Genomic DNA, 25,100 nt, shown 5'->3' with positions numbered 1-25,100 from the left:
CAAAAATAAACCTGAAAACAATTTCATAATCTGGAATCAGCTACATATTTTATGAAGAAGCCTAGAAGTCTTGATCTGGGGTGACATCCCTGAAAACATTCAGTTCTTGCTTTCAGAAGTATGTTAGGCAGTTAAGTCACACAAGCAGTGTATTTCCAGAAGTGCCTTTTCTCTTCCTCTCTTTACTTTCAAACCTAACATAAGAGGGGATATGTTACTGTACATAGAGAAGTGACTAATTTATTGAATGTGTCAAATCTAAAAATGTCAACAACTGTTCATTTGTATGCATACCAACAGTCTGTTCCCAAAGTCAAAAATAACAAAGCATTAAAAAAAAAGTAGGTAACATCTTAAAATGTATTTTAGTTGTATTTGCTTGCAAGAGAAGATTACTTTCACTTTGTCATTTTCTAATTTGTTTCTTTTGCACTAGCAAAACACAAACTTAGAGGTTTATTCATTTTAATAAAATGTCCTTTTGGCTCTTGGTATAAACTCAAACAAGCATGTAAGTTTTATTAAAAGATTTTTTAATGCTGAACCATATTTAAATGATGTCATACATGACACTTTTTTAATTTGCAGGAGGCAGAATTTAGAGGGGAATACATGGAGATGGTGACTTAGGTCACTTTATTAGGAGCACGATAGTTATCGGCCCAAAATCTCCTCATATACTTTAACAGACAAAACAAAGCCAGGAGTACGTCACTGTGCAAAGCCAAGTACACCAACTGGTGTGTGGGTTGGTTTGGTTTTTAACTTACCACCTTGTCATGTATTCCATGAAGAACTGAATGATATATATTCTTAGCACATAAATTGTCCTGTGATTTATATGCTTAAAAGAAAAAATTACAGAACTTCAAAATAAACACATATTACTCCACCAATCATGAAGAAAGAAATGCCTTTCCAGGGATTCCCCAGAAGCCTGAAGGACTGAGCAGATGGATTCTGTAAAATGTCCTGAAGTTCAATAGCAAAAGGTTTGGGTTTTTTTTCTTTTTAACAGGGGGCTAGGCAGCATGTTTTCAGAATAAAGTTGCAAGTCTATTAACTAGAAGCACAGTATCAATTATGCCAACTTACTTGAAAAAAAAATCTGTGCTAATCAATTTGGAGGCATTACAGCAAAAGCACAGCAAATCTTAACCATCTCTTCTTCCAGGCCTCCTTCCACAGCAATGTCTATAGCAATTGCTGGAGAATCAGAAACTTTGCATGAAAACAGGAAAGGCGGAGAAAACTTAGAAGTAGTACATCTGGGGACAGCAGGTATAAACTAACGCTCTGAATTTCTCAATTCTTTCATAACTGGCTTCATAGCTTCAAGGAGATGTACAAAATTCTTCAGATCTTAAATGGATGCTGACAGTTGGCCCACAAAGGGACCTTCTTTGGCTATTTGTAGACAAACACTTTCCTAGACAACGTCAGTGGAATCTCTCTTTTTTACTTTTGTAACAGTTTATTTAATGTAAAGAAAGAACAAAAATTGGATTGATAGCCTGCTTTCTTTTTAACAGCTAAAATCTTCCATTTTCTGTGTGACACATTTCTTTATTTGCTTCGGATTTGTGTTTTGACTGAGCATTTAATTTGGCCCTAGATTTTCAAGTTATGAATCATCTGGATATGCATAAATCAGTAAATTTTGAGTGGTGAAAGTTCTAAGTATTGTTTAAAATTGAAGTAGTTACTCTAAAATTTAGACTATTAGCAAAAAATACTGTTAAAGCACTTTATTACAGGTTGAAATTTGGAGGGGTTTTGGTATTTTGGAGGGGACTTTTGGTTTTTTGTTTTTTCACAAGCTTCAGGCTCTTACATAGCTTATTAGTTTTCACCCTAAATACATCTTAAGTTGTCTTAACCACAGCTACTTTTTCAGCTAGAAAACATCTCGCACACCATTCTACTATGGTATTATGGAAAGTATGGCGATCTCTTTAATGTCTACAGTGTAGACAAATCTAAACTTACAGTTCATACAGATCTTTCTAACCCAATGGTACTCTCTGTTTTACTCAGACAGAAAAGTACTGTGATTTTTTTTTCTTTACGGAATGCATATTCATTAACATACATGGTATTTTTGTAGCACTTGAATCTTCAAAGGGTTTGTAGAAAACCAGTGTCAAGTCTGTAATCCCTCTGGGAAATCTGACATTTGAGTCTAATCAAGATTACAGGCAAAGCAATAACAAAGTTGGCTTTAGTGACAGTATCTGACCTGCACATGTTGCAGATGTCTCATCAAAGAGTGCCTCAGTCCCAGATGAATTTGGTGCATATGGACATTCCAGAACATCAAGCTATGCAAGTCAGCAGTCAAAACTGTCAGGTAGCAATTTTGTTCTGAATTGTTGGGGTTTATTTACTTTCACAGTTTTAGACTGTAAGAAAAAAGTTATCTTTATATGTTTAAAAAAATGGTTTGAAGTTGAAAGTTTTTCCTAGGAGTTTAAGGTGTGGGGAGGGTAACATTATTTTGCTCTTAAAAGCACAATGAATTATCTGTTCAGGTGCGAGACAGCTTTTTTTCCTTAGCTCCCTCCAATTAACATATCTGAATGAGATTTCCAGCTTTTCCACGTGTAAAAACAAATAACTTACAAATGGAGACTTAGCTCTAAAAGCTGAAGGGGAAGTAATGACACCAAGTCATTGTATTTGGTAGGAAGCAAGCATTATTTAGAACAAAAAGAAAACAGCATGTGCTAGAATACAAAACCCAATGTAAATAGCCTACTTGGTGTATGCACATACATTCATAAGGCTTTTGAAGTCTCTAAATAAGAAGACAAAACACAAATTCTGCTTTCAGGATGCTAAAATGCAAGTAATGACCTTGGCTGTTGATAACATACCTAATCTAGCTCTCCTGCGCTTTCCCAACAGGATACAGCACATGTCATTCTAGATCATCCAGTCTGTCTGAACTCTGCCACAGGAGAAACACCTCAGTGGGTAGTAACTCAACAAGAATTGGAAGTATTCTAGAGCCATGTGAAGAGACTGAGCCAAAAGTAACTGAAGCGAATATTGATACATCTGCTAAAGAAGTACCAACAGAAAAACTCTGCAGGTACACTTTAACTTGAAAGCCTTATCTAGCAGAAGTAAAACATAATTTACTATATCACTTCTAAGAGCTCTATTTATTTTTGCAGACACCCTGTAAAGCAAGACTCTGTGGAGTCACAGCTGAAGAGGGTCGATGCTACCAGAGTTGATGCCAATGACATAGTTGAAAAAATACTCCAGAGTCAAGACTTCAGTTTAGACTCAAGTGCAGAAGGTATGGATATAAATAAGGAAGTTTATGGAAAACTGATGCACATTACAGGCCTTCGGAAAATCCACTCTCTTCATAGTCCCTGTTGTTTGTAATCATAAGAACTGTGCACATGGATCACTACGTTTTCTGCTTCATCCTTTCTCCCAGAAGCTGAAAAGACCCTTGCATGACTTGCGTTAACTTTCCCAGAGAGTTACTTTAAACCTGAAAAGAGCAGGGGCAAATCTATGAGGAAGGTAGTTCCTCCAACCTATACCATGTGAAGTTTGGTTCTTCATTTACAACATCTGCATCTGAAAGTATCAGTTACAAAACTGGTAGACTTAAAATGACTTACTTTTAGCCAGGGCAACATTAAAGGAAGCTAACATTTAATTCCCTTGCTTTTTAGAAGAAGGTTTAAGATTATTTGTGGGACCTGGTGGAAGCACTTCTTTTGGAGGCCATCATCTACCTAACAGGTATGTAGCCTGAACAGCTAATCAATAGGTAATACTAAAAAAACGTGCATCTTATACAGCAATATATTCTGTAAATACATTCTTGATCTTTGTATCTTTCTACTCTGTATTATTTAAAGGCACCAAAAGAACTAGGTCATCAGGTTTTAAAACAAAACACATAGGTTAGTTCCAAAATAAAACTGATGTGTCAACCGTAAGAATTCTAACTTTCAGAGGTTTTGAAGAGTCTCAGTTCCAAAGTTTTCAGATATGAGCAATGTTTCAGTATAGACACAGGAAACAGGCACCAGTTTGAAATCTTAGCTCTACAGATTTAACTATGTTACTCCCTGGAGCTGGAAGAAAGTCTTAAGAGTTTTACACATCCACCTTTACAGTATCAAACTTTTATGTCTTCCTGATAATAAGCCTCATTTTATTCACTTCAGTTTTGCTCACAACTCCTCCTCTTTCCATATGGGCACACCATTCCTGTTTCAATGGCTTGTTCATCTTTCAACTATTGGTAGCCCTAAACTCTCTCCTTCAATAATCTGCTTCAGATTATCTTCCTGTAGTTGTTTTAGAACGATGGAGATTTTTTTCTTCTCTAAACCCTCTTCAAATACCCTGATATATGACTTGACCTGAATCTATTAGAGTACTCTCAGATGAGAAAACATTAAAAACAGGTAAGAATATGCTATAATACCATGATTCTGCAGTCCAGGGTAACTCTTAAGGTTTTTCTTTATCTGATTAAATTAGCAGAGCATTAGTATTTCAGCAAGTACTTCTGGCATTAGGTATAAAGGCAGCTGATAATGTGCTGAGAGTTACAAAACAAATACAGTTTGCACAAGCAAGAAGTACTGATGGTTAAAAGATAATTCATTGGCTTATTTGCAAATTTGGCACACTAATTTCTGTCTAGCATAACATGGATGGTTACAGAGCACACTACAGTAGCACATAGAGATCTGTCCCAGTTCAGTTTCCAGAACACTCTAGGCAAACTATTATACGAAGGCATAGCTTTGCCCAATTAGTTTTTGACCCAGTACTGCAATTTGCCATGTAAAACAACCTACATGCTCTGTCATATGAGGAGTGAGACAGTTTTGTAACTGTGCCTTTACAATTCAGCATGAACAAAAGACTGGAAGACGTATTTCTTGTGTCTTAATATAACAATACTATCACTTACTGTTTTTTTGGAGACATTTATCTATTTATGTATAAATGTATGTAAAAATTATTAGCTGCATAGGATATAGCTGGGTTGGGAGGTGTACCCAAAAGATAATGTTTAAGGAAGTATAGAGAAGTCCAATAGTAACTTCTTTTTCAGTAACATTATTTATTATTCTTCATTTTGACTGTAGTGTAACACAAAACACTTTAACGCATTAAACTGTAGGTTATCAGTGGCATGGTAATTATGCATGTTTTCTACCCTTCACATTTAGCTGTTCTGGTACCAGCTGTTCATCTGGGGGTTTTTTTGTTGGGTTTGGGGGGATGGGTGGGTTGGCTGCAGGTTTTTTACACAGTAAACTTGTTGATCTGTGATACCTATTCTTTAGCTTCCATTTAAATTGGAATTGAACTAATGTCTTTCAAACATTCTTTCAGAGTAGAATCCGGAGCATATGAGCAGGTGGTGATAAAACGCTAGACTAGAATGACAAATGAGGAAAACCTGGAGCTCTGGCACTGATACTTCTGATTTTGTTTGCTCTGTTGCAAGAGTTGTGAAAGTCAAAATGAACTCACTGTGATCTTTTTCTGAAAGTAATGGAAAGCCTCTTGCTCATAGAGCTTCATCTTCTTTGGTATGAAGGCAATGTTTAGCTATGTATATCTTGTGCAAGCACTTGCACAGTTTTTGTAAGCTCTACCTGATGTTAGTAGAATTACTTTTTAAGTTGTGTGAAAGATTTTTGGAAGCATGATTAATTGAGTCCTATTTCAGTATTTTATACAGGAGACCACTTGTGGTGATGTACTTTGTAAGTCTTTTTTCTAAAGAAGGTTCTAAAAGTTGGTCTTAAATGAACCTGAAGAAATTAATTAGTCAGTTTGATCCTACCTGCCATTTTAGTCTTACAGAAGCTAATTACTTCTATCAAGTCAAAATAAGTATCAAATAAAAATTAAGGCCTCCACAGAAGAGCCTGGCTATGTTTTAACATAACCAAAACCTTCTCTTAAGAGTACTGTGCATAACTTCATTGGAAGCTTGAACAGTAGAGGGAAACTTCACACAAATCTAAAAAAAAAACCCTGAATACGTCTAAACCAGCCAGTAATCAGTTGTGTAACTGTAAATGAAGTCTAGAGGCTTAAGTGCATCAAATGTGACATCTGTTTTTGTGCAAGTGGCAAAAGAAGTGGGATTCCACATCAAAATACTAAGGCCCAGTAGCGTATTATCAAGAAGGCTCGCTTGATTGTTAAATCTGTAGTTCAAAAGCTGCTTCCACACAAAGTCACTTCAGTAACACATGAACCTTGAGACTCAGTGGGATGGTACTGTTTACAAACCTAGTCAGGGGTTTACTACCACTTAGAACTTTTCATTGTAGCTTAACCCTTCACAGTTAGTGCTTTGCTTGTGTTTGTGCTTTGCAGGATTGAGGAGGTACAGGCAGATTAACAATTTACTAAGCAACTTAAGCTTTAAAACTAGGTAAATATCTGTACTACTCTCGATGTAACTTATTAAAGAGAAGCACTTTATTGTAGACATACTCTGCACTCTGAAAAAGTCTTACTGTGCAGCAGTTGTTGAACACTTCTTCCTTCACTATCTGTCCTCTATTACATTAAGGTCAATGTACTGTATTTAAATTTGCACAAACAGTGATTTGCCTGACAGGCAAAAAAGAAAAGATCCCTTAAAATTTTTATTGAGAATTACAAAAGAATTGATTTTTAAAGGAATGTGTTAGGTGACAGTCCTAATTCAGGTTTGGCTCTGCTGTATTTAATTGTAAACTGAAAATGACCTTAATTTTCTTAAAATTAGTTGTATTGTTTATCAGTAAGTCTCAGATTAAAGAAAAATACTAATAGTGTGGCCCTTTTTTAAAGCTCTGAATGCTTCAAATTCTGCTCAGAGTGATGTTTGATGTCCTTTTATTGAAGTATAGGTAGGCTCTATTTAATAGGTTAAATCAGGAAAAGCAGGATTTGTTTTCCATAAATATATAGCAGAGTTATTAAACTGATTTTTATTTGTGTTTAAGGACATTTCAGAATTTAAAGCTTGAGTACTCTTATTTAAATGATTAATATGAGATATTTCTCAGTTACGGTACTTAGATACCTTTATCTCCTACTGTTAATTATAGTCTCTCTGAAGTGTTTTAATGGGTAAAAGAATTACCACAAAGATTGTATTTTAGCTGCTGTTCATAGAAGTGTGGTATTATCCATTTCTGTCCTCCACATGAATTTTAAACAGAAACTACATAACTGCTAGCATACAACTCTCTCTCAGAACATGATAGTTCCCCTTCCTGTTATATAACTAATTTGTACCAAAAAACTCCTACTGCAAGCCAAAAGATGCATGAAATTTGAATAAATTGCTTTCAGTACTCTTTTAACACTGCTACACTTGTTGATCTATTTAAACCAGTAGTAGTTAGATGATAGTTTACTTAAGTTTACTAGGAAAAATAGGCATAGTTTGAGGCGAAACAGACTGTTAAATAGCATTGTCCAGCCACCTATGTAACTCTTACGGGAATTTCCATAGCCCAGATGTGTACTCTATGTTACAAGACACAGCTAACTGCCATACATTAGATATTCTGTTTACTAGAAACCAATTATTTTCTTGCCCGAGCAGATCTTTTAAATAGGAGAGAAATCTACATGGAAATCAAGCTTTTAATAGAACTGTATTCTAGTAATTTATTGTTCTCACTTTGAGTTACAACTCTTTATGAAGTGATTCTCTAATTGTGCATATTTTAAGTAGAACATAACCTTCGTATTTGGATGTAGCATTTTCTTTTTTGTAAACAGTGCTATAAGAATACTGGAGACCCTCCTAAAGTAAACTGGGATGTGTTGGTGGTTGTTTTTTTTTTATACTGTATTTAAATGGAAATGTCTCAGATATTCAATAAACTCATGTATTCAGCTTGCAATATGTTTCTAAACAATTACTTCTTTTTTTTTAATGTAAAAATGACAAACAACTGCAAGTTTGCATCTGTCTTGGTTTTCGGCTGCCGCCAGCAACAAAAGCGCCACGCGGCCGCCCCTCCCCCCGCCGCGGTGCGGAGGAGAATGGAAAGAAAACAGGCAGAAACCGGTGGGTGGGGATAAGGGCAGTTTAACAGAACAGCAAACAGAGGGAACAGGAACAACAACGATACAAATAAGGAGAAAACACGACAAAAAAACAGACCCACTCTCTCGGACCGCACCAGCGCCGCACGCTCCCGAGCCGCGAGCGAGTTCCCGCCGCGCCGCCCCCCCCACCAAAACTTCATCTCCAGTCCACAAAGTATATAATGGCACCGTTACTAGTACATAGTTATTTATCTGTCTCCTGGAGAAGAAAAGTAGTATGTCAGTCTTATACAAATAAAAATCAACTGTGGAAAGACTTACTATTACTTAAACTTTTCATACAGTTTGTGTAATTTTGTAAAATACCTTATTTTTCTAACAAAACTACTTGTGATATGTATTTCTTTTCTCAGAATGCAATCAAAATAACGAAGCTTTTTGGTACTGCAGTAAGCATCTGTTCTTACATAAAGACAACCAGATTGGTGAAAGTTTCACCTAATTATAGTACAAATTATTTGTCATTCAGTTCAGTAATCAATTAATTGTATAGTGAGCATTAAGAGAAGTAACTGTACTATGTATAACCAACTCGTCTCAGCTGTATTTCAATTCAAAAAGGAAGAAAAATTTTCAAAAATTTCAGCAGAATATCCTAGAATTTTTGTGGGTTGTTGTCTCGCTTCTGGTTTTATGAATCAACAGTTTCTATATGAAATAAAAGGCAAATCTCATTCGCAAACAAACCCTCCTGTAAAGGACCTCACAGTGGAGAGTTCTCTCAGAAATATGAGGTATACACGTATGTACATAAAACATCCATATATGCTAGTCACCTTACTGAATACCAGCAATTGAAAATATAAGCACTAGGAGATTTATTTTTTTTTTAAATGCTTTGCTTTTTCTACTGCTGTGTTTTCACACTGTATTAGTGACATATATGTTGTAAGGAAAACTTGTCATTTAGACATGGTTCTTTTCCAGTCTGGAAGGAAAACATCTCATGAATGAAAATAAGGCTCGTGGATGAAAAATAAGGCTATGCACCACTGTTGCGTACACACAATCTCCTGGTCCATGATATTGCCACGAGTCTAAAACACTTCATAAACTTCCTTTCAGCATCCTGATTTGAGACATCAGAATTGACCTTGGTCAAACTGCAAGTTTAAATGGGACACAATAAATACTGTGTATTCACAAATATGCATAACATATTCACAAACATGCATAACAGCTTAATCAAAAGACCAGCCTGATAATGATGAGCGGTGCACAGTGAATCCTATGAGTGTGTTTAACAGCTCCTGAAAAGACAGTTAATTCAGTACTTTAAAGAAAATCTTGATTAAAATTGATTTAAGCCAGTGGAAACCTGGCACACAAAATAGAGTGCCTTGTTTTAGTAAGAGTTAGCAGTCTCAATTAAAATGTATATATTCCAAATAGCATTTCTGTATATGGTATGTAATAGCTTCTTCAGTTTCAGTATATGTATATATACTAACGAATGCTGTGAACAGATAAGCCCAGACATCTGTAGTTTGATTTTAGATTTTCCTCAGCAAAGGCTTAAGCAAGAATGTAAGCATTTATATTTGCCCTAGCTATCATTAAAAACTAAACCCTGTTACCACAAAGGCAGAGAAGTTCCATGAAACCTTTAAAATTTGGATTACGGTTTAGGCCCTTTCACATCAGTCCACTAAATATTCACATCAACCACTTTCCAAATATAGCTACAAAGCCTTAAGGGTACAATGTTTTGAGAAAAAACAAACATGTACTTGTTTCCAGTCTTGTCTGTTTGCAAGACATTCCTGTAATTAGGTGTTACCTGAATACAAAATTCAAGGTAAATATTTTTCCAAATCTGACAGGTCCTCCTTTTCTTCCCTTTTTCTCATTTTAAAAGTGATCATGCTATAAAGTATGCTAAAGATAAAACATTTCAAAAAGAAAGAACACAGGAAGAACTTCTGTGGTTCAAAAATCTTCTAACTATAGTAAACCACATAGTCAACTGCAGAGACACTTTCTAATAACAAACCAATGCTGCTCTCAAACAGCTATGTTTATTAATGTCCAAAGAGTATTTACCAATTTTGAATTTTACATATATTTTAACATTCCAACGATGACAAGTTCATATAACAATGTCAAAAAAGTGAAAACATTCTAAATATCATATAAAAGATTAATTTTAATTAAATTAATTCTTAAAATTAGAAATAATGATAAATTTATTTTAATAATCCATGTCTATTCATTGCAGGAGGAAAAAATCTCCCACAAAAGACAAAGCTTATTAAGTAATAATTTTTTAATCATTCAGCATGGCAGAGCACTGCAAATCATTCTTCTTTCCCTGAAACTCAAACTGTTATAGATTCTGTACCATTTCTCAATTCAGAGAATTACAGCTGCCTTCTCCCTTTATGCCTGATCTTTCACCTTAATCATTTCAAGTGAATTCCAAAAATTTAGAAGGTAGAATGCAGCCTCTTTAAGAAAGTCAGCCCTTACAAAGAATTTTTTTATTTTCAGAAAGTTGTGAAACTTTCATGTTTTACAAACATGAAGTCAGTTCTGATAACACTAGCTCATTCAAAGCTGCCAATGACACTGTGAAACTTACACAGAATGAGGCCTTCTACTCAACCATCTATTTACTCATCAGAAATACTTAGCTGAGATTTTAAAATTACTGGTTAAAAATATTTGGGTATGTGAAGAAACTTAAAAACAACTGCAGCATGTTGCTTCATTAATTCTGTACAAACAAGCCAATCCTGTGCATCTTTCAAAATTTCTGTCTTCATAAATCCATCATCTAACATTTGCTTACTGTGCATTTACACATACAATTCAGATCTACCTAAGAAAAAGTGATCCTGGCCAAGCCAGTAAACTCTACCATCTATAACACCTGTGCTTTTCATTTCTGCTGAACATGTCAATACTTTCTGGACAACAGCTACACATGAAAACACAGAATTTATTTTTCAGATACACCGAGGCCAGTTTAGCATTCACAATGACAGATTTTTTTATTTTTTTCAAAAACAGAATAGACAAAGATACCAGTTTCAAATTAATTAAATTCAGCTTCTGGAAAATTACAGGATGCAAATCATTTCCCAAGCAGCAGTTATCAAGAAACTGGATAAAACAATAGGGCTAAACCTACCTGGGTTTTTTTTCCACTGTACATCCAACATCATGGCACTCTATGCCAGTATTGAATTTACCGAGCTATAAATGTTTGTGGCATATCCCAATTTATCTGAAATAATATTTGGTTTTCACAAAGGCTCAGTATGTGCTCATCTTGAAAAAGGCATCTATAAATTTTATTCTATTATGAAAAAACTTGCCTTAAACCTATGTGTGATCCATCTTATTCAGAACAACATAGTTCTGCGTTATCATCAACTACCCTTGCAGCTAACAAGAGACTACCAAAAAGAATCTAGTCATGACAGCTACAATACAGTAACAGAAAACAAACAGAAATACTTACAATTTTTCTTGATGGGAATTAATTCTTTCCTTTTAGCTCCTGATATTCTACTTCAAAACCCTATGAGTTACTGTGCTCTTTGTCAGATGCACTCATCTTCACCAAATGAGAAGTGATGGACAAATACCAGCAGTTTCAGAAAAGATTTTGTGGTTCTAGTTAGCATACGGAACATACCATTTGACAGCTGCTAAAAAAATACTGTCATTACTTTAATTAAACTTTGTACGGGAAATCTGTGATCTAATACTCTTCATTTTCATGTTCAATATTGAACATCAGAGCAGAACCATCACTGCTTAGTGTGACCTTGCCAGCAATAAGCTTATATAACTTCTCAAAGGTTCCACAAAGTCGATTCACTTTGGGAAAAGAAAAGACTGTTTTAAGAGGTATATAAACCACATTTCCATTGACAAATGGTTCTATGCTTTTTTCAACAATCAGCTTTCCAAGATCTTCTGAAAAACAGTTCATTGAAGGTCGGAATTTGGATTTTCTCTCAGCGGAAGCATGATTATACCCCTCATTTTCTGACATCAAATGGTCCAGCAGACTCTGCTTAATGATTTGTGCTGTGAAAATAACTTCACTGACCACTGCATTCTGCAGGTACTTCTCATCTTTAAGACTTGGATACACTGCTTTGAAGACCTTTATAACATACAAGAACACATAAAATGTTTAGCATTACCACAGGCTCAGATTTTAACATCTGTCTATCAAAAAGAGCTTCTAAAATGTGAACATAATTTTTGATTTAATCCTGTTTCGCTTATTAAACACTTTCAGATAACAGAAAAACTAGACAATATGACTTGATTTTATGTATTACAACTACAATGGCAATTGGATAAGTTAACAGAACTTCAAAAAAAATCAGGCTTATATTTTGCAAGCTATAGGTGTAGATCAGGCAAGGTGAAGCCCTGCAATTCTTTAACTCTTTAACCATTCTTTTACTTTCCACATTACGCACGAGGCTCTGGTGACAGTTCCACAGCTATGTAGATGCTAAACTATTTTTGAACTGTCATCTGGAAACTGGGACTGCAGCTATGTCTTTTATTCTGATTTCAGAGTAAGACATTAAATACGCTCTCACATATGCAGAGAATGCTAAAAAATAAATTGTGACTTCAAAATCTGTAAACTTGTAGTGTGTTCTACACTGAGCTATATTCCAAGGCAATTAAGGAAACCAGGCAGGCAATCTCATTCCCACTAGTTTACTAGTAAGTGCTTTATATCAACACACTGTCACTGAAATTTCACAGTCTGTATATTTCTTCTTTCCTTCTGATTAGATCTTGCAATGGTGATTTATTCCCGTAAATTAGTTACATAATAAAATTTAATTTAATAGTCCAGATTTGACAAGAAACACATGAGATATAACACTCTTGCTTAAATTCAAAGGATACTGATGTCAAAACTCCCTCCATAATGATCCTGTAACAGAAGATAATGAAAGCAATTTCTAGTACGTGAGTCACTTAGACGTATTTCGAAGTTTGTTGAGCATTAATGAGCACTTCATGATTCCACTAAGGGCAGCAGATGACAGGTGAAATTTCAATTGCATAGAATGTCTTTATAGCTTGAAAACTATCAAAGACATTCCTATAATATCACTTTACATTTCATTGCAGGTCAGAAGTCACTTGAAGGTACATACATATCTTTAAACAAAGTTGTGAAATATCAGAATATGTTCACTGGAAAACACTATTTAAGGCCTCATAAGACTACAAAAAACCCAACCCCAAAACATTTATCTTCTTGCATTATTACTTCATGTTATCTCTGAAAAAAATGTCCTTTGATTTACACCACATGGCACTTAGATGCATTAGGCGCTGTCAGTGTGACACACAGCAAAGTACTTTACAAAAATGTTATCTGAAGTGAAAGCTATTTTGTGCTAAAAAACAAAAACATTTGATGTGCACAGCTGGAGAATGGGGTACTTGGCAAGATCCCATGCCACTGCAAAAACCAGACTGCCTACCTGAAAACACCAAATTAGGGTGTAACATCAAATGCTACTGAGTAAGGCAAACCACACAAAACGGGTCCTGTCCATCCAATTTCTGGGAAATGCCTCCCTTCTGATAATATATTTGACAAAACTATGCAGTTCTTCAAAACATACAGTCTGTTAGAAATCCTTTTTTATTATTTCTATTTTTTATGTATTGGAAAAATCTGTGTCACTCCCAACAACCACATGATGAAAAAATTAATGATTAGAGGAATAATTATAAAAATAGTATCACAGTACACCTGGTGGAAAGGAGAATTTTCATTTTAAGGATAACAGTATGTCAAAATAAGAATGATTATGCACATTGCTATTTAACAAATAACCTAAAAGTTAAAGGCCTTTATACAACTAGAAACACAAATGATGGACTTAAGACTGTTTTTGATCTGATGGTGCGTGTTAATCAGAGCTAAGACTGGATAGCAATAGTAGACCACATCTTCACAGGCAGGTCATAGAAAATTTTACTCTTTATTCATCCTCCTAAAGGAAGGACATAATACTTACTGTTTTGTAAACTGCTTCAGTGGGTTTCTCAGACTGAACAGGTTCACTGGCTTGAGGATATTTTCTAAGAAACACACCTATTTGTGTACAAAACCCAACATTCTCTATTCCTGTTGGTGGGTGCCCTACGCCAGTAAATTCCACTGAGTAATCATAGCGTCTCGCAGCCTCTAGAGCCCTAAGAAAGACAAATTATTCCAATTATACTAAGTATTCATCTTTTAATGTGATAAAGATGCATTCTCTAACAGAAGACCCTGAGCCTGTGAATGCTTGAGCATAATTTCTCTAATAATACTCACTTGCCTGAAGATAAGTGCTGATAAGCTTGAATCATTTAGTATTGGTAATTTAGGCAACCAAACATGACTGTTATTTCTAAAATATCTGCATAGAATATCCATATTCACAGCTGCTTACTCACTCCCTTAAATGCATTGAAAGTGAGCTAATACCTACCAATTTTAGAGAACAAAATTATGTGAGAACCCATAAAAAAATATAGACACCCCAAAACCACAAGACACAAGTTAACAGGAAAAAAGTGAGGTTTGTTGTAATGTATAAAGTCTACCTAATTAAGGTTACAATATACATGACATCTAAATGAAAACCAATCTTGTAGCACTGTACATCAGCCAGTGTGAAGAAAAGTGATGGGGCAAGGAACTAAAGTGGCACTACCTACCTGCATCATTCTCCATGAGAAAGTAGTAAACTAAATTAACATCACATATCATTTAGAGAATGATATTTATGAGTATTGCAGTACTTGTATTTCACAACACAAACGTAACGACTTTCTCATGTTTGTAGCTCAAAAAATACCACTCCTTCAGTGATATCAATATTTTTATTTCACATATATCCAAAAGCAGAATCTAAATGTACTTTAAGTCATATAAATTGTCTCCAAGGTATTAATCCTTTACCTAATAATGCAGGCAGGTTTCAGTATCATTATTTAGCGAAAAAATATATGCCTCAAGGTTTGCAAAACTACATACTGAAAAATCACTGCATACTTTAAAGTCTATGGCAGAAACAACCTAATCTAAGGGGCAAATTTTCCAAGACACAATTTCAGACCAAGAGTTGGCTATTGAGGTAATAGCATTCTTTAGTGTACCATGTATTTTCTTCCACAATTGCCTGACAGTTCATGTTATCACAGGATATATATCCCACTCCCTCTTTATTTTATTTTTATTACATCTACTGATATTAGAGTAAATACATCTCATGCAACCCTATGTCAGGTACATGTTTTGCAGAAAATCTTTCATTGTGCTATGATCCACTGAACTATTCTTATTCAGTGTGCTCTGCTACTGTGATTATTTGATAAATCTGCTTGTACACACTTACAGAAATATCTGGACTAATTGAGTGCTTTGATTACGCACCATAAATAGTGAGCGCATTTCTTAGGTTTTTCTGAAGCATTTCTATAGTAGGGTATTATTACATGAAGAGGTTAATACCTTACACTTCAAATGCATTAATTGTAATGAAGATACGCAAGAAGGAAAGTAAAAGTTTTAAGTATTTTTTGCAGAGCAGTTACAGTAAAAGCACGCCAACTAACAACCATCATAAAATGTAAAACCCACAGAGCATGCTTAACTATTTATAACAGCAAAGAAATGTTTCACCAAATCAGTAGCTGTGAAACTCCACTGATACCAAACCACCTACACAAACCATTCTGAAAACGTATAGCTATTCCTTTCTCACATTACTGAATGCTCAAAGCTGTCTGCATGCAATGCTCCATAAACTTACCAGCTTTGAAATTGTGCTCGGTTCCATTCAAATTTGTGGTCTGGATGCCTGAATAATGTAACTCCCGGAAGCAAAGGGTTAAACTCAGAATTTGGAGTACTGATCACAACTATGCTTGGAGCCATGAAACCAAACACCACTTCAGGAAACTTCTTCAGTTCCGATTGTTCCAGGTGCTCTATTCTGTAAGGGATAAGTTTATGTATGTGTTTAAAAACACCCTACTATATTTCAATCTTCTGAACAACCAGTCAAAAAAACCCAAACCCGTATCTGTACCTTGTAATTTTAAGCCTAGTTCTGCAATACTACCACTGGCACTGTGGCTGAATGGAGGCTTAGAGGTTTTTGTCTGAGAAAATTTTCTCTTCCATTTTATACTTTTTCATCAATATACTTTTTCCACTATACACTACCACCACTTGAATTTCTTAGTACAGTTAATTTAAGCCGCTCTAACTTCTTAAGTTAGAAGATGCCACATTCTGCTACTCTTATGCTTGAAAGGTGTGATCAAGTCTGTTTTGAGATCAGACAAAATTCCACATTGAACCCTAATAACTGAGAAAAGTGTAGTATGTTGGCCTAATACTCACAGTTCAATACACGTTACCAAGTCAAAACCAAGCATGCAAGGATCTTTATGGGCAACTGAACCATGATGCAAGGTAATAGTTAGGGATCTTTCAGCCGGTTGCAAATAATCACCAGGAAGAGGAGACAACCTATGCCTACAAAGGTATTAAAACCACGATGTCATAGAAAGGACTTTTGGACAGGATAAATTGCACACGTAACTTAACTAGCTAACAGCCTGCATAGATATCTTGTAAATCTCAAAAAGGTTAACTATTTTAAAGAAAAGTTTCTAATACAAACACTTTTTATGACTATCTACAATAGGACAGAAAAAGCAAAGGAAATTCTGATAGTATCTCAACTCTAGACACATAGTAAGTCTGGCTTATACACTCTTTACAGGGTTTTTGGGGAAATTATTAGGCAAGCATATTAACCTTTTTTTTCCAAATAAAACAGACTGAGAACTAAAATATATATGCAAATTTCATTCTGAAATACTGTATCAGACAAAACACATAATAAACATGAAGTATAATAAAAGGCTACTTTTTTCATTCTTAAGAAGAGGTGGTAATGTCAGCTTCTAGATCCTACATATTCAGTGAAACCGTATTAATCAGCTTACAAGACAGAAACTTTGGTGTTCCTCACCAGTCTGACCCATGCTTCAAAGATCACATAAACTTCACATTTTAGAGCCATTTCAAAAAGATTAGTACTAAAGAAGGAAGTCCACACTATAATGACTAAAAGAGAGTTACATGCACATTTCAAAAATATTAGATTTACATACCAGAGTAACGTCATGTATGAACAGATACTACTAACACAAAATGTTAGTACCTTTACAAACAGCGTACTTCTCAGATGTACATACCTCCAGGGCCACTCTATGACTTCAACCTTTGCTACATTCCGTGATCTTATGGGCATCTACAGTCCAGCAGCCCCCAGACACAGGTGTCATATAACTAAATAGCAACAATGCATAGCTCTTCATTTGCCAAGCTGGCATTTTGGAATTTACCTTAATTTAGAAATTTTTGACAAGAAATGATCTAACATGACACTAGGTCAAGCCAAATCCAAACCCTGAATTAACACAATGCAAGAGCTTACATTTTGTCTTTCATTACACTTGCACAGATATCTAGCCCAGCTAATACTTCAATGCAACTGCAGAATTTCAGCATCTGGAGAAGTGTACAGTCAGCACATCCTAAATCTGCCACCTGTAAATCAGATATTAAACAATGTGTAAATACTGCATATTTCCAAGTAATATCAGAGACTTTCATAAAATTAAAAATTCCATATTTACATCAAAAAAAATTTTAATGATAAAGGATTTCACAATCATAACTACAATTTACAGTTGCAAGCAGGATAAACATGGATTTGAAAATTCTTTTTAAAAATGTGTATGAAGATCCTACAAAACGTCTTAAATGGATCAACCTTTTCTTATTACAGCTATAAAAAAGCACATGTAGAACATCCCACTGACTCCGGACGAAGTCTTCCACATGAAGGCATGTTCCCTCAAATACCTGTAAGGTATGATTTTTAAGTATTAAAGCTGTAGCAATCTTCACATTCACCACTGCTTTTCACTGGCCTACTCTCCATTCAAAACACCGAGAACAGGCTCACCAGCAGCCAGGTTAGCAGCAAAGGATCTGCACAAAACAAGTTTATAGGCTCAGTCTACTGTTTAAGTGGGGAAGGCTGGGGATATTCATGCTACAAAGTCAAGTATGTAATAGATACTTTTTCCTGTAAGCTTAAGGGGTAGTTGAGTACGCAAACCTGTTCTTTCTTAGGCGAAGTCAAGGCTGAAGCACACTGCTCAGTACTCCGTGTGAAAATCCTGAATTGTTTCTATTCGGCTTACCTCTACCCTGTGGGTAACGAGGTAGTTTACACACCCCCTATTTCATATCCTAAATCAGAAAATTCAAACCTTTAAATACAGATGCAACACTGTTGAATACACTCTATTTAAAAGCAGATTATAGTGCCATGAGCTTATAGACTGGATTAGATTTTTACTAGCTACTAGAAGTATGATTATGTGAGCGCACTGCAGGTGCATTTCTCATCGATTTCTTGCATGCTTTCTAAGACATTAACAGTTTCAGAGTTAAACACTGAAGACAGAGGTATTTCTCAACTTCTTACATTTTGGAAGGAAGTGCTGGGAGAAAGGACATATTAGAAAAGAGCAAACACTCCACAACATTACTTAAATAATTTAACTTTTCAAGATGAGTATCAAAACAAGAGCCCTGATATATGGTGGGGGAGGGAGAGGGAATAGGAGGGTGTGACAAGACCTTAAGAAAGCCTCACATAATCCTACACTCCTAATGTCACTCCTCATCTGAGAATATCCATGTGAATGATGAGGTCAACCTAGCACCATATACAGAACAAACAGCTCTAGAAAGCAAAATCAAGCTATGATTAAAACAGCTTGAAAAAAAATCCTCAGCATTAAATCAAAACCAGAATGCCATATGCTCTCCAAAACAAGCTAAGGCATGCTTAGACTTTCCCCTCTTCACACCAATTAACATTAATTATATGCACGCCTGAAAAACAAAACATGATCATCAAGTGTTTGCTAAGGCAATTCAGTTTTAACAACAGCTCCTCCACTGCTTTCATAATTAGGTCAGCAGGTTATCTAGGCATTTCCTGTCTTCCTGAGATATCTAAAGTTAACTTTTTTTCCAAATTTATAATGTAAAAAGACAAAAATTACCAACCTTCTTAGGTTTGTATTTGCCCACTAAATCTTTAATGAACTGGTAGCGTTGTTTGTACAAAGGAGGTGTAAATGTAGTAATTCCTGTAAACCGTTCTTCTTGAAAGCTCTTATCCATAATATTTCGCTAATGCTAAAATAAAAAAGTTAAGTCTTATTTCCTGAAGCACTTTGTAACATATCAAATTACAGAGCTTGCTGATTTCAGTGGTGGTCAATTCGCAATTAAGCAGGGGTAGACCTGATCCTAGTTCTAGTCAGAGAATGACAAAAACATAGGAATTAGCAAAATTAGGCACTAGCTGCTCCCTCCACATACAATGATGTAAATAACCTTTTTATAAACAATTATAAATCCTACACAAACATAAAAATGTAAGTTTCATAATTTGTAACTCTCCATCCAGCACAACTACATACTGTTTACACAACTGCAATATATTTAATCTTCCTTAGCTTTCCTGGCAAGTGCCTTTCTCGCTCAAATGCCTGCTTTCTTGCCTCTCATCTACCATTTGTTTTATCTTACAATTCTGATTATTTTATAACTAGATTTGTGTATGGATGGCTCCATACAATTTCTACAATCTAACAACTAGCAGGAAATAGCTGAGTAATTACTATGCTGTGCAAGAGGAAAGGTTCTGCTAGGCCTTTGCTTTACGTTTACTGTGAGCTAACAGTAACACTTGTTATTAGTGCCTGCATTTTGTAAGTAATCTAACATAATCCAACATGGCATTAGAGTCATAACCATTAGTGCATTCCAACTCTCCCACCTTTTATTAAAAAGTACATTTTAGCACACATAAATATTTACCAAGATACATACCCACTAAACCTAAAAATAAGGCCCTAATTAATGATGAATGAACTCCACAGGAGTCACGTAAGTGAAGAAACGTGGTCCTCTGTGCACACGGCTTTCTAGAGCCACCCTCCCAGGCGGCACCAGCAGCCCAGGGCTCACTAGCAGGTCTAACGGGCATTGGCTTCAACATAACCAAAGCAACTGGGCCGAGCCTGCTAACAACCTGACCACCCCATAAAGTCTTTTATACAGAAGTATAAATATATTTTTTATATATATACATACAAAACCAGGCTCAGTTCTCAGGCCACTCATTTGCCTCCTCTGGAGCAAAGTGAACCTGTTGGACTCCCCTCACCAGTCAGTAACCGGCTAAGGAGCCAGTTCCCAGGCACCCACCCACCACAACTCCTCATCCTCTAACGCTCCCGGCCCGCGGGCTGCGCCCCAACCCTCCCCAAGCTCCGTACCAGCCCGCGGCTGCCTCAGCCCTCGCATCCCCGGCCTGGGCCGCCTCAAGCCCCGCGGCGCCAGGCCGGTCCCCACCCTCTACCGGCACCAGGTCCGGTCCCTCCCAGGGGCTGCTCCTCGCGCTCCGCAGTGCCGCCCCCGGCCCCTCGACAGCCGTTTCCTCGCGCCCCTGCGGGTCCCCCTGCCCTTTACCCCGGACTCCACCGCGCTTTTCCCTCCGTATTCTCTCCCTACGGCTGACCTCCCGCCTCCCACAAACAACTGCTTCCCCCGCCGCGCAGCACGGTGACCGCCCGCCGCGGCGGGAAGGGGGCGCGGCGCCGCCTCAGGCGGGAGCTGAAAGGGGCTGGTCCGACTCCGTGCGGGCAGGCCTTCTTCTGGGCGCCTGCGGGAAGGGGGTTACCTTTCACTCTCTGCTGGGCCTGTACGTGTGCGTACGGATGTCTGAGTCGTATCTGCCCCGTCGAGTGGAAAGCCTCCGCGCTTCGGCGGCGTTCGGAAACTGCTACCCTGCAGCAGCAGCTCGCGGCCTCCCCTCCGCCCCAGGATGCGGCTCCACACGGCCGTAGAGCAAAACATTTATTTACATCTTTTAATGTAGGGGGATGTCCTCTAATCCTCTTTAATGCAAGACTATAGATCAGTATAACGTGAGCATCCAAAGCTCTGTCTGTTGTATTTATCTCTGCCTGTGCCAGCCTCCCTCTGCATTAAACGGTGATTGCGGGAGGGGGGTGGGGGTGGGTGTCTGTGTGTGTTACTCTCCATAAGGGAAACGAAGGCTATTGCACTGGTTGTGACATGCGGTAAAAGAGCTCTGCAGGGTGAGTGAGGTAAGACTACAAAAGAAAATCGATGCCTTTCTCAGGATTTTATTACATATTTTCCACATTGGGGCAAGAGTTGTCTCTCAAAGAACAGGCATCTGGATGCACAGTTAAAGTAGAAAGGAAAACATGGCTCCAAATTTCCTGTTACTTTTTCTGTTCACAAGTATGTAAAGTGTTTTGCTTAATCACAGGGTGGGGTTGGCATATAGAAAGGGGTTGTGTACTTTGTATGCATGGGACCTAAAAGAAGGAAGGGGGGTTATGGTGGCAGTGAGTGTTGAGAAGATGTGTTAACTAAATTAGACCCCAGTTCAATGTGTTTTGGTTTAGCTTTCAGAAAATACTAGAAATTTATATGCTGATATCTGTGATGGCATAAACTTGAGTCTTGGCTAACATTTTAAGCATTGCATACACTGTTAGCAGCATTGTTTACTCAATAGCTAAGAAACATACGTAAGTGTGCTTGCAAACTGGCAATCCAGACATTTTTTTTCAGGTATTTCAAGTTATTGGAATGGTTCAATTCTGTTCCGTTTGTGTTTCTTTGTTTTTCAGGTTTTGGAATACAATAGCAATGAGCTTTTCTTTATTTTCATTTGGTTTACGAGTAGTAGAAATAGGGAGCTGTCTGTACAATTTTACAGTTGTTTTTCTTCTATTATAACAGTGAAGTGCTAATAACAGTGTATGCAAGTAAAGACAGCCTGAGAGTTGCTATTTCAATCATAGTTTGGATTGCAAACAGGTTTTAAATAAGTGGTGTAATATTACTGATCTTTACTTATATAGGAAATTTCTTTTAAAGTATGTGTAACATCTGGTCAATTATTTTTGTAGGATTTTTTTCCCCAGCAAGATTTCAAGACCGGCGTAACCCAGTTTGGCCATGCACAGAAACTGTGTTTGTGTAGGGAATAATTCCCATTAAAACCCTTTGACTAGTCTAGTAAAATGATTTTTACTTCTGAAAAAAGTTCTGAAAAATTCTTCTCATTATTCTCCATTACATCGAATATTTATTATTATTATTCTCTCACTGCATAAAAAAAAAAAAGTCCTTTGATTTAGTCTGTCTAAAGTTTTGGGTGGTTTTTTTTTCCTTACACAGTGGTACATCTACTTAACAGTCTCCGGGATTCATAGAATAATTTATGTTGGAAAGGTCCTTTAGAGGTTATCATCTAGTGCAACCCCTTGCTCAAAGGAGGCCCAAGTCAATGGGGTTCCTCAGAAACTTCAGCTCAAAGGTATTTTTCACATTACAATCTGTAACTGATAATTCAAGTTGTATTCAGTTCAATATGCCCACAAATTAAGCAGGTTATTTTTAGAGAAGCATGTTACTTTTGTACCATACAGAGAGTAACCAGTTATAAGACTGCGCTGAAATAAAAGCATCTCACAGGAGAAAGTCATGAATCAAACAAACCTAAAGTGCTGAAACTTATTTTATCCTTCAGTAACCGGGATGAGAAAGACAACTGTATGCAATTCCTGTACTTCCCCTTTAAAGCTGCAGTGCATACAATTAAATGTGATAGCAAAATAAATATAATGCAGCACTACTGCCAGAAAACACTAGTGCACACTGATATTTGACAGGAAAATACATGCTGCAGTACTGCTTAATTTATAATTCTAGAGCTAACAACCATTCCTCTCAAACCAGATTCAGAGGACGTTTAGTGACTAAGTACTAGTGTCCTTCTCAGCTTCAACTGACAGATTAGGCCTGTTTGAGAAAATTCAGAATTAATCTGTATGAATGAGAAGTGAGGCTAGGCTCTTACATACAGATCATCATGCTCTTATGTTTTTATAATTCTATGTAGTTCCTTGCAGTTTGCAAGTGAAAATCATATCCTGGTTGATTTTTTTTTTTTTTTTCCTTTGGCTCTATTCTGTATAAAGACCATCTGGGGTGCCTGAGGGACAAAAATCTAATTTGGAGCAAATGGATTTACAGGTTGCAGCTATATCAAAGGTTTCAGCATTGCCACCAAAGAGGGACTGCAGAAGAAGTACAAAAACATTATCTTACACAGAGGAAAAACACTGAGGTTTTGGAACATACCGACTAAATATTCCAACAGGAAAAGATAAATACATGAGAACATAATTAGGGTACTATAAATTATAACAGAAATACTGGCTGTCTTGAAGAGATTATACAAGACAAATTAAGTGCTCAAAGAGTCAAGGGTGTCCTAAACAAAAAACCCACTCTGCTTCAAAGAAAAGTTATTACTTGAGCTAACTGTCTCCAGAACAAGATTACTTCACTGCTAGGACACTTGTTTAGAACTAGTTTTGTGATTAGTTCTTTAATTTCATGAGATGTTCAAATGGATATTTACTGCATTAAGATGGTAGAGTCCTGTGACAAGTAATGAAGGTTTTGTGAACATCTCTGGAAAACAGTGGAGGTGGGAAGAGGAGGCTGAAAGGAGGCTGGTGGCATTTTTCCAAGAAAAGGGGAGTGAATAGCCTAAATAGCAGAACAGGCAGCTTAGATAAACTGTCAAGAGCCCTGATAAGAACACTTTTCTGCTAAGATGAAGATGAATTACTGTTTCTCAGGTTTTCAACGTGTAATCAAGAGTGAAGATATTCTAATGTTACTTCCAGAACTATTTATCTCCTAATTTTTAAATTAAAAATCTATATTTCTTTAAAATAGCACACATGTAGAGATGCTGTTTCCATGGATTCTTCTCTCTGCACCTGTTTCCTGATGTGCTGAGCAATGCAGAGCCCTTCTGCATGTGTACACCAATGTGTTTTGTCCCACTATGACCAGTTTGCAGTCATTTTGGTGGACTTCCAGTTATTTTTTTGCACGGTCATTTGATGTACAGAATCTCTTGGCAATTCTTCTAAATCGTGTGTTCAGTCTCCTTTTGTACTTCAGGTTAAAGCTTGACACCAAAGTACATAACTAGTTCTTTGTTTGTTTTGCTTTTGCAAAAAGCATGTAATTCAAAACCTGTTGGAAACCTCTGAATAATGTGTTAAACATAACCTGGAAATTCAAGTTCAATTTGTCTATGATATACATTTCAAGCGAAATTGGAGGATTTTGTATTTTCTGTGAGCGTTTAAATGTAGACAGCTACTTTCTTAAATCCAGCTGTTTGTTTTCAAATGGATTAACCTAATTCTGATTGTTTGGAGTCTGTATGTAGTATTATTAATTTCAGAAAGAGGTGCCCAGCTTGAAATTAGCAGCAGGGAACGGTTACTTTTTTCTGGCTGTGTGATGAGGCTCTGGAAAGCTGCTCAGCCATTACCTGGTCCCGGCGGAGGAGGGGGCCTCACTGCCAGCCTTAGTTTCAAGCAAACAGGCTTTGATGCGTCCTGGCCGTGCAGCCATCAATAAGCGCTTCTTCGTCCACGATTCCTGAGAGCCAAACACCTCTGTCGTTATTTCTCAAAGTCTCCGTTAGTGCGGAGGCAGAAACAGGCGGCCGGTGCTACGCTTCCTGGCTCCTGCTGTGCCCTGGCCTCGTTACTAAAGACAAGGGTGACCGATGGGGCTAATTTCCAAGTTTATCATCTCGTCTTACAGTGACAGCGGCTGTCCTCCAGCACATGGCGGGGTCCTGTCGCCTTCCCCGGCCCGCGTCTCCCTGCCCGGAGAGCCCGTGGCCCGGCCGTCAGACGCTGCCCGGCTCGGGGCAGCCCCGCCGCTGAGGTGAGCCTCGGGT

At 37.0% G+C, this 25,100-nt stretch overlaps 2 protein-coding genes across 12 annotated transcripts in view; one reads left to right on the top strand and one right to left on the bottom strand.

Moving 5' to 3' along the window:
* The window catches only part of EEIG2 (EEIG family member 2), a 48,351-nt gene extending 26,084 nt beyond the window's left edge, over positions 1-22,267 (top strand). For 2 of the 6 annotated variants that reach the window (XM_075422228.1, XM_075422226.1), the window contains 7 exons: positions 1,175-1,281; positions 2,255-2,350; positions 2,908-3,094; positions 3,180-3,307; positions 3,699-3,768; positions 17,982-18,065; positions 22,231-22,267. In XM_075422228.1, the coding sequence (XP_075278343.1) occupies positions 1,175-1,281; positions 2,255-2,350; positions 2,908-3,094; positions 3,180-3,307; positions 3,699-3,768; positions 17,982-18,065; positions 22,231-22,267 (709 nt within the window). Of the gene's footprint in view, positions 1-1,174; positions 1,282-2,254; positions 2,351-2,907; positions 3,095-3,179; positions 3,308-3,698; positions 3,769-4,313; positions 4,443-5,385; positions 7,914-17,981; positions 18,066-22,230 lie in introns of those variants that run through there. The other 4 variants (XM_075422229.1, XM_075422230.1, XM_075422225.1 and 1 more) reach the window with 4 other exon arrangements.
* Positions 10,359-24,775, bottom strand: HENMT1 (HEN methyltransferase 1). 6 transcript variants are annotated; one of them, XM_075422233.1, is made up of 7 exons: positions 24,684-24,775; positions 19,280-19,411; positions 17,628-17,740; positions 16,523-16,657; positions 15,927-16,109; positions 14,142-14,319; positions 10,359-12,241 (listed from the first exon to the last, which is right to left on the bottom strand). In XM_075422233.1, exons 2-7 carry the CDS (start codon positions 19,394-19,396, stop codon positions 11,831-11,833), a joined length of 1,137 nt encoding a protein of 378 aa, XP_075278348.1. In that variant the 5' UTR covers positions 19,397-19,411; positions 24,684-24,775; the 3' UTR covers positions 10,359-11,830. The 6 variants fall into 6 exon arrangements, with proteins under 6 accessions (XP_075278348.1, XP_075278347.1, XP_075278350.1 ...); XM_075422232.1 differs by lacking the exon at positions 24,684-24,775 and adding an exon at positions 20,964-22,251; XM_075422235.1 differs by lacking the exon at positions 24,684-24,775 and adding an exon at positions 20,802-20,860.
* Positions 24,776-25,100: the final 325 nt, after the last annotated feature.

This window comes from Opisthocomus hoazin, chromosome 6 (assembly GCF_030867145.1).
Source record: "Opisthocomus hoazin isolate bOpiHoa1 chromosome 6, bOpiHoa1.hap1, whole genome shotgun sequence".
Classification (NCBI taxonomy): Eukaryota; Metazoa; Chordata; class Aves; order Opisthocomiformes; family Opisthocomidae; genus Opisthocomus; species Opisthocomus hoazin.
Note: the sequence above shows the minus strand (reverse complement) of the source record. Positions and strands in the feature narration are given on the sequence as shown.

Bases quoted from the DNA above. Each gene is read 5' to 3' on its own strand.
- HENMT1 (XM_075422233.1), bottom strand. From the start codon at position 19,396: ATGGATAAGAGCTTTCAAGAAGAACGGTTTACAGGAATTACTACATTT. The intron at 16,110-16,522 runs GTGAGTATTAGG...TATCCCTTACAG, and splicing joins TTGGTAACGTGTATTGAACT to AATAGAGCACCTGGAACAAT. The intron at 14,320-15,926 runs GTAAGTTTATGG...TGTCTTTCTTAG, and splicing joins CGAGCACAATTTCAAAGCTG to GGCTCTAGAGGCTGCGAGAC.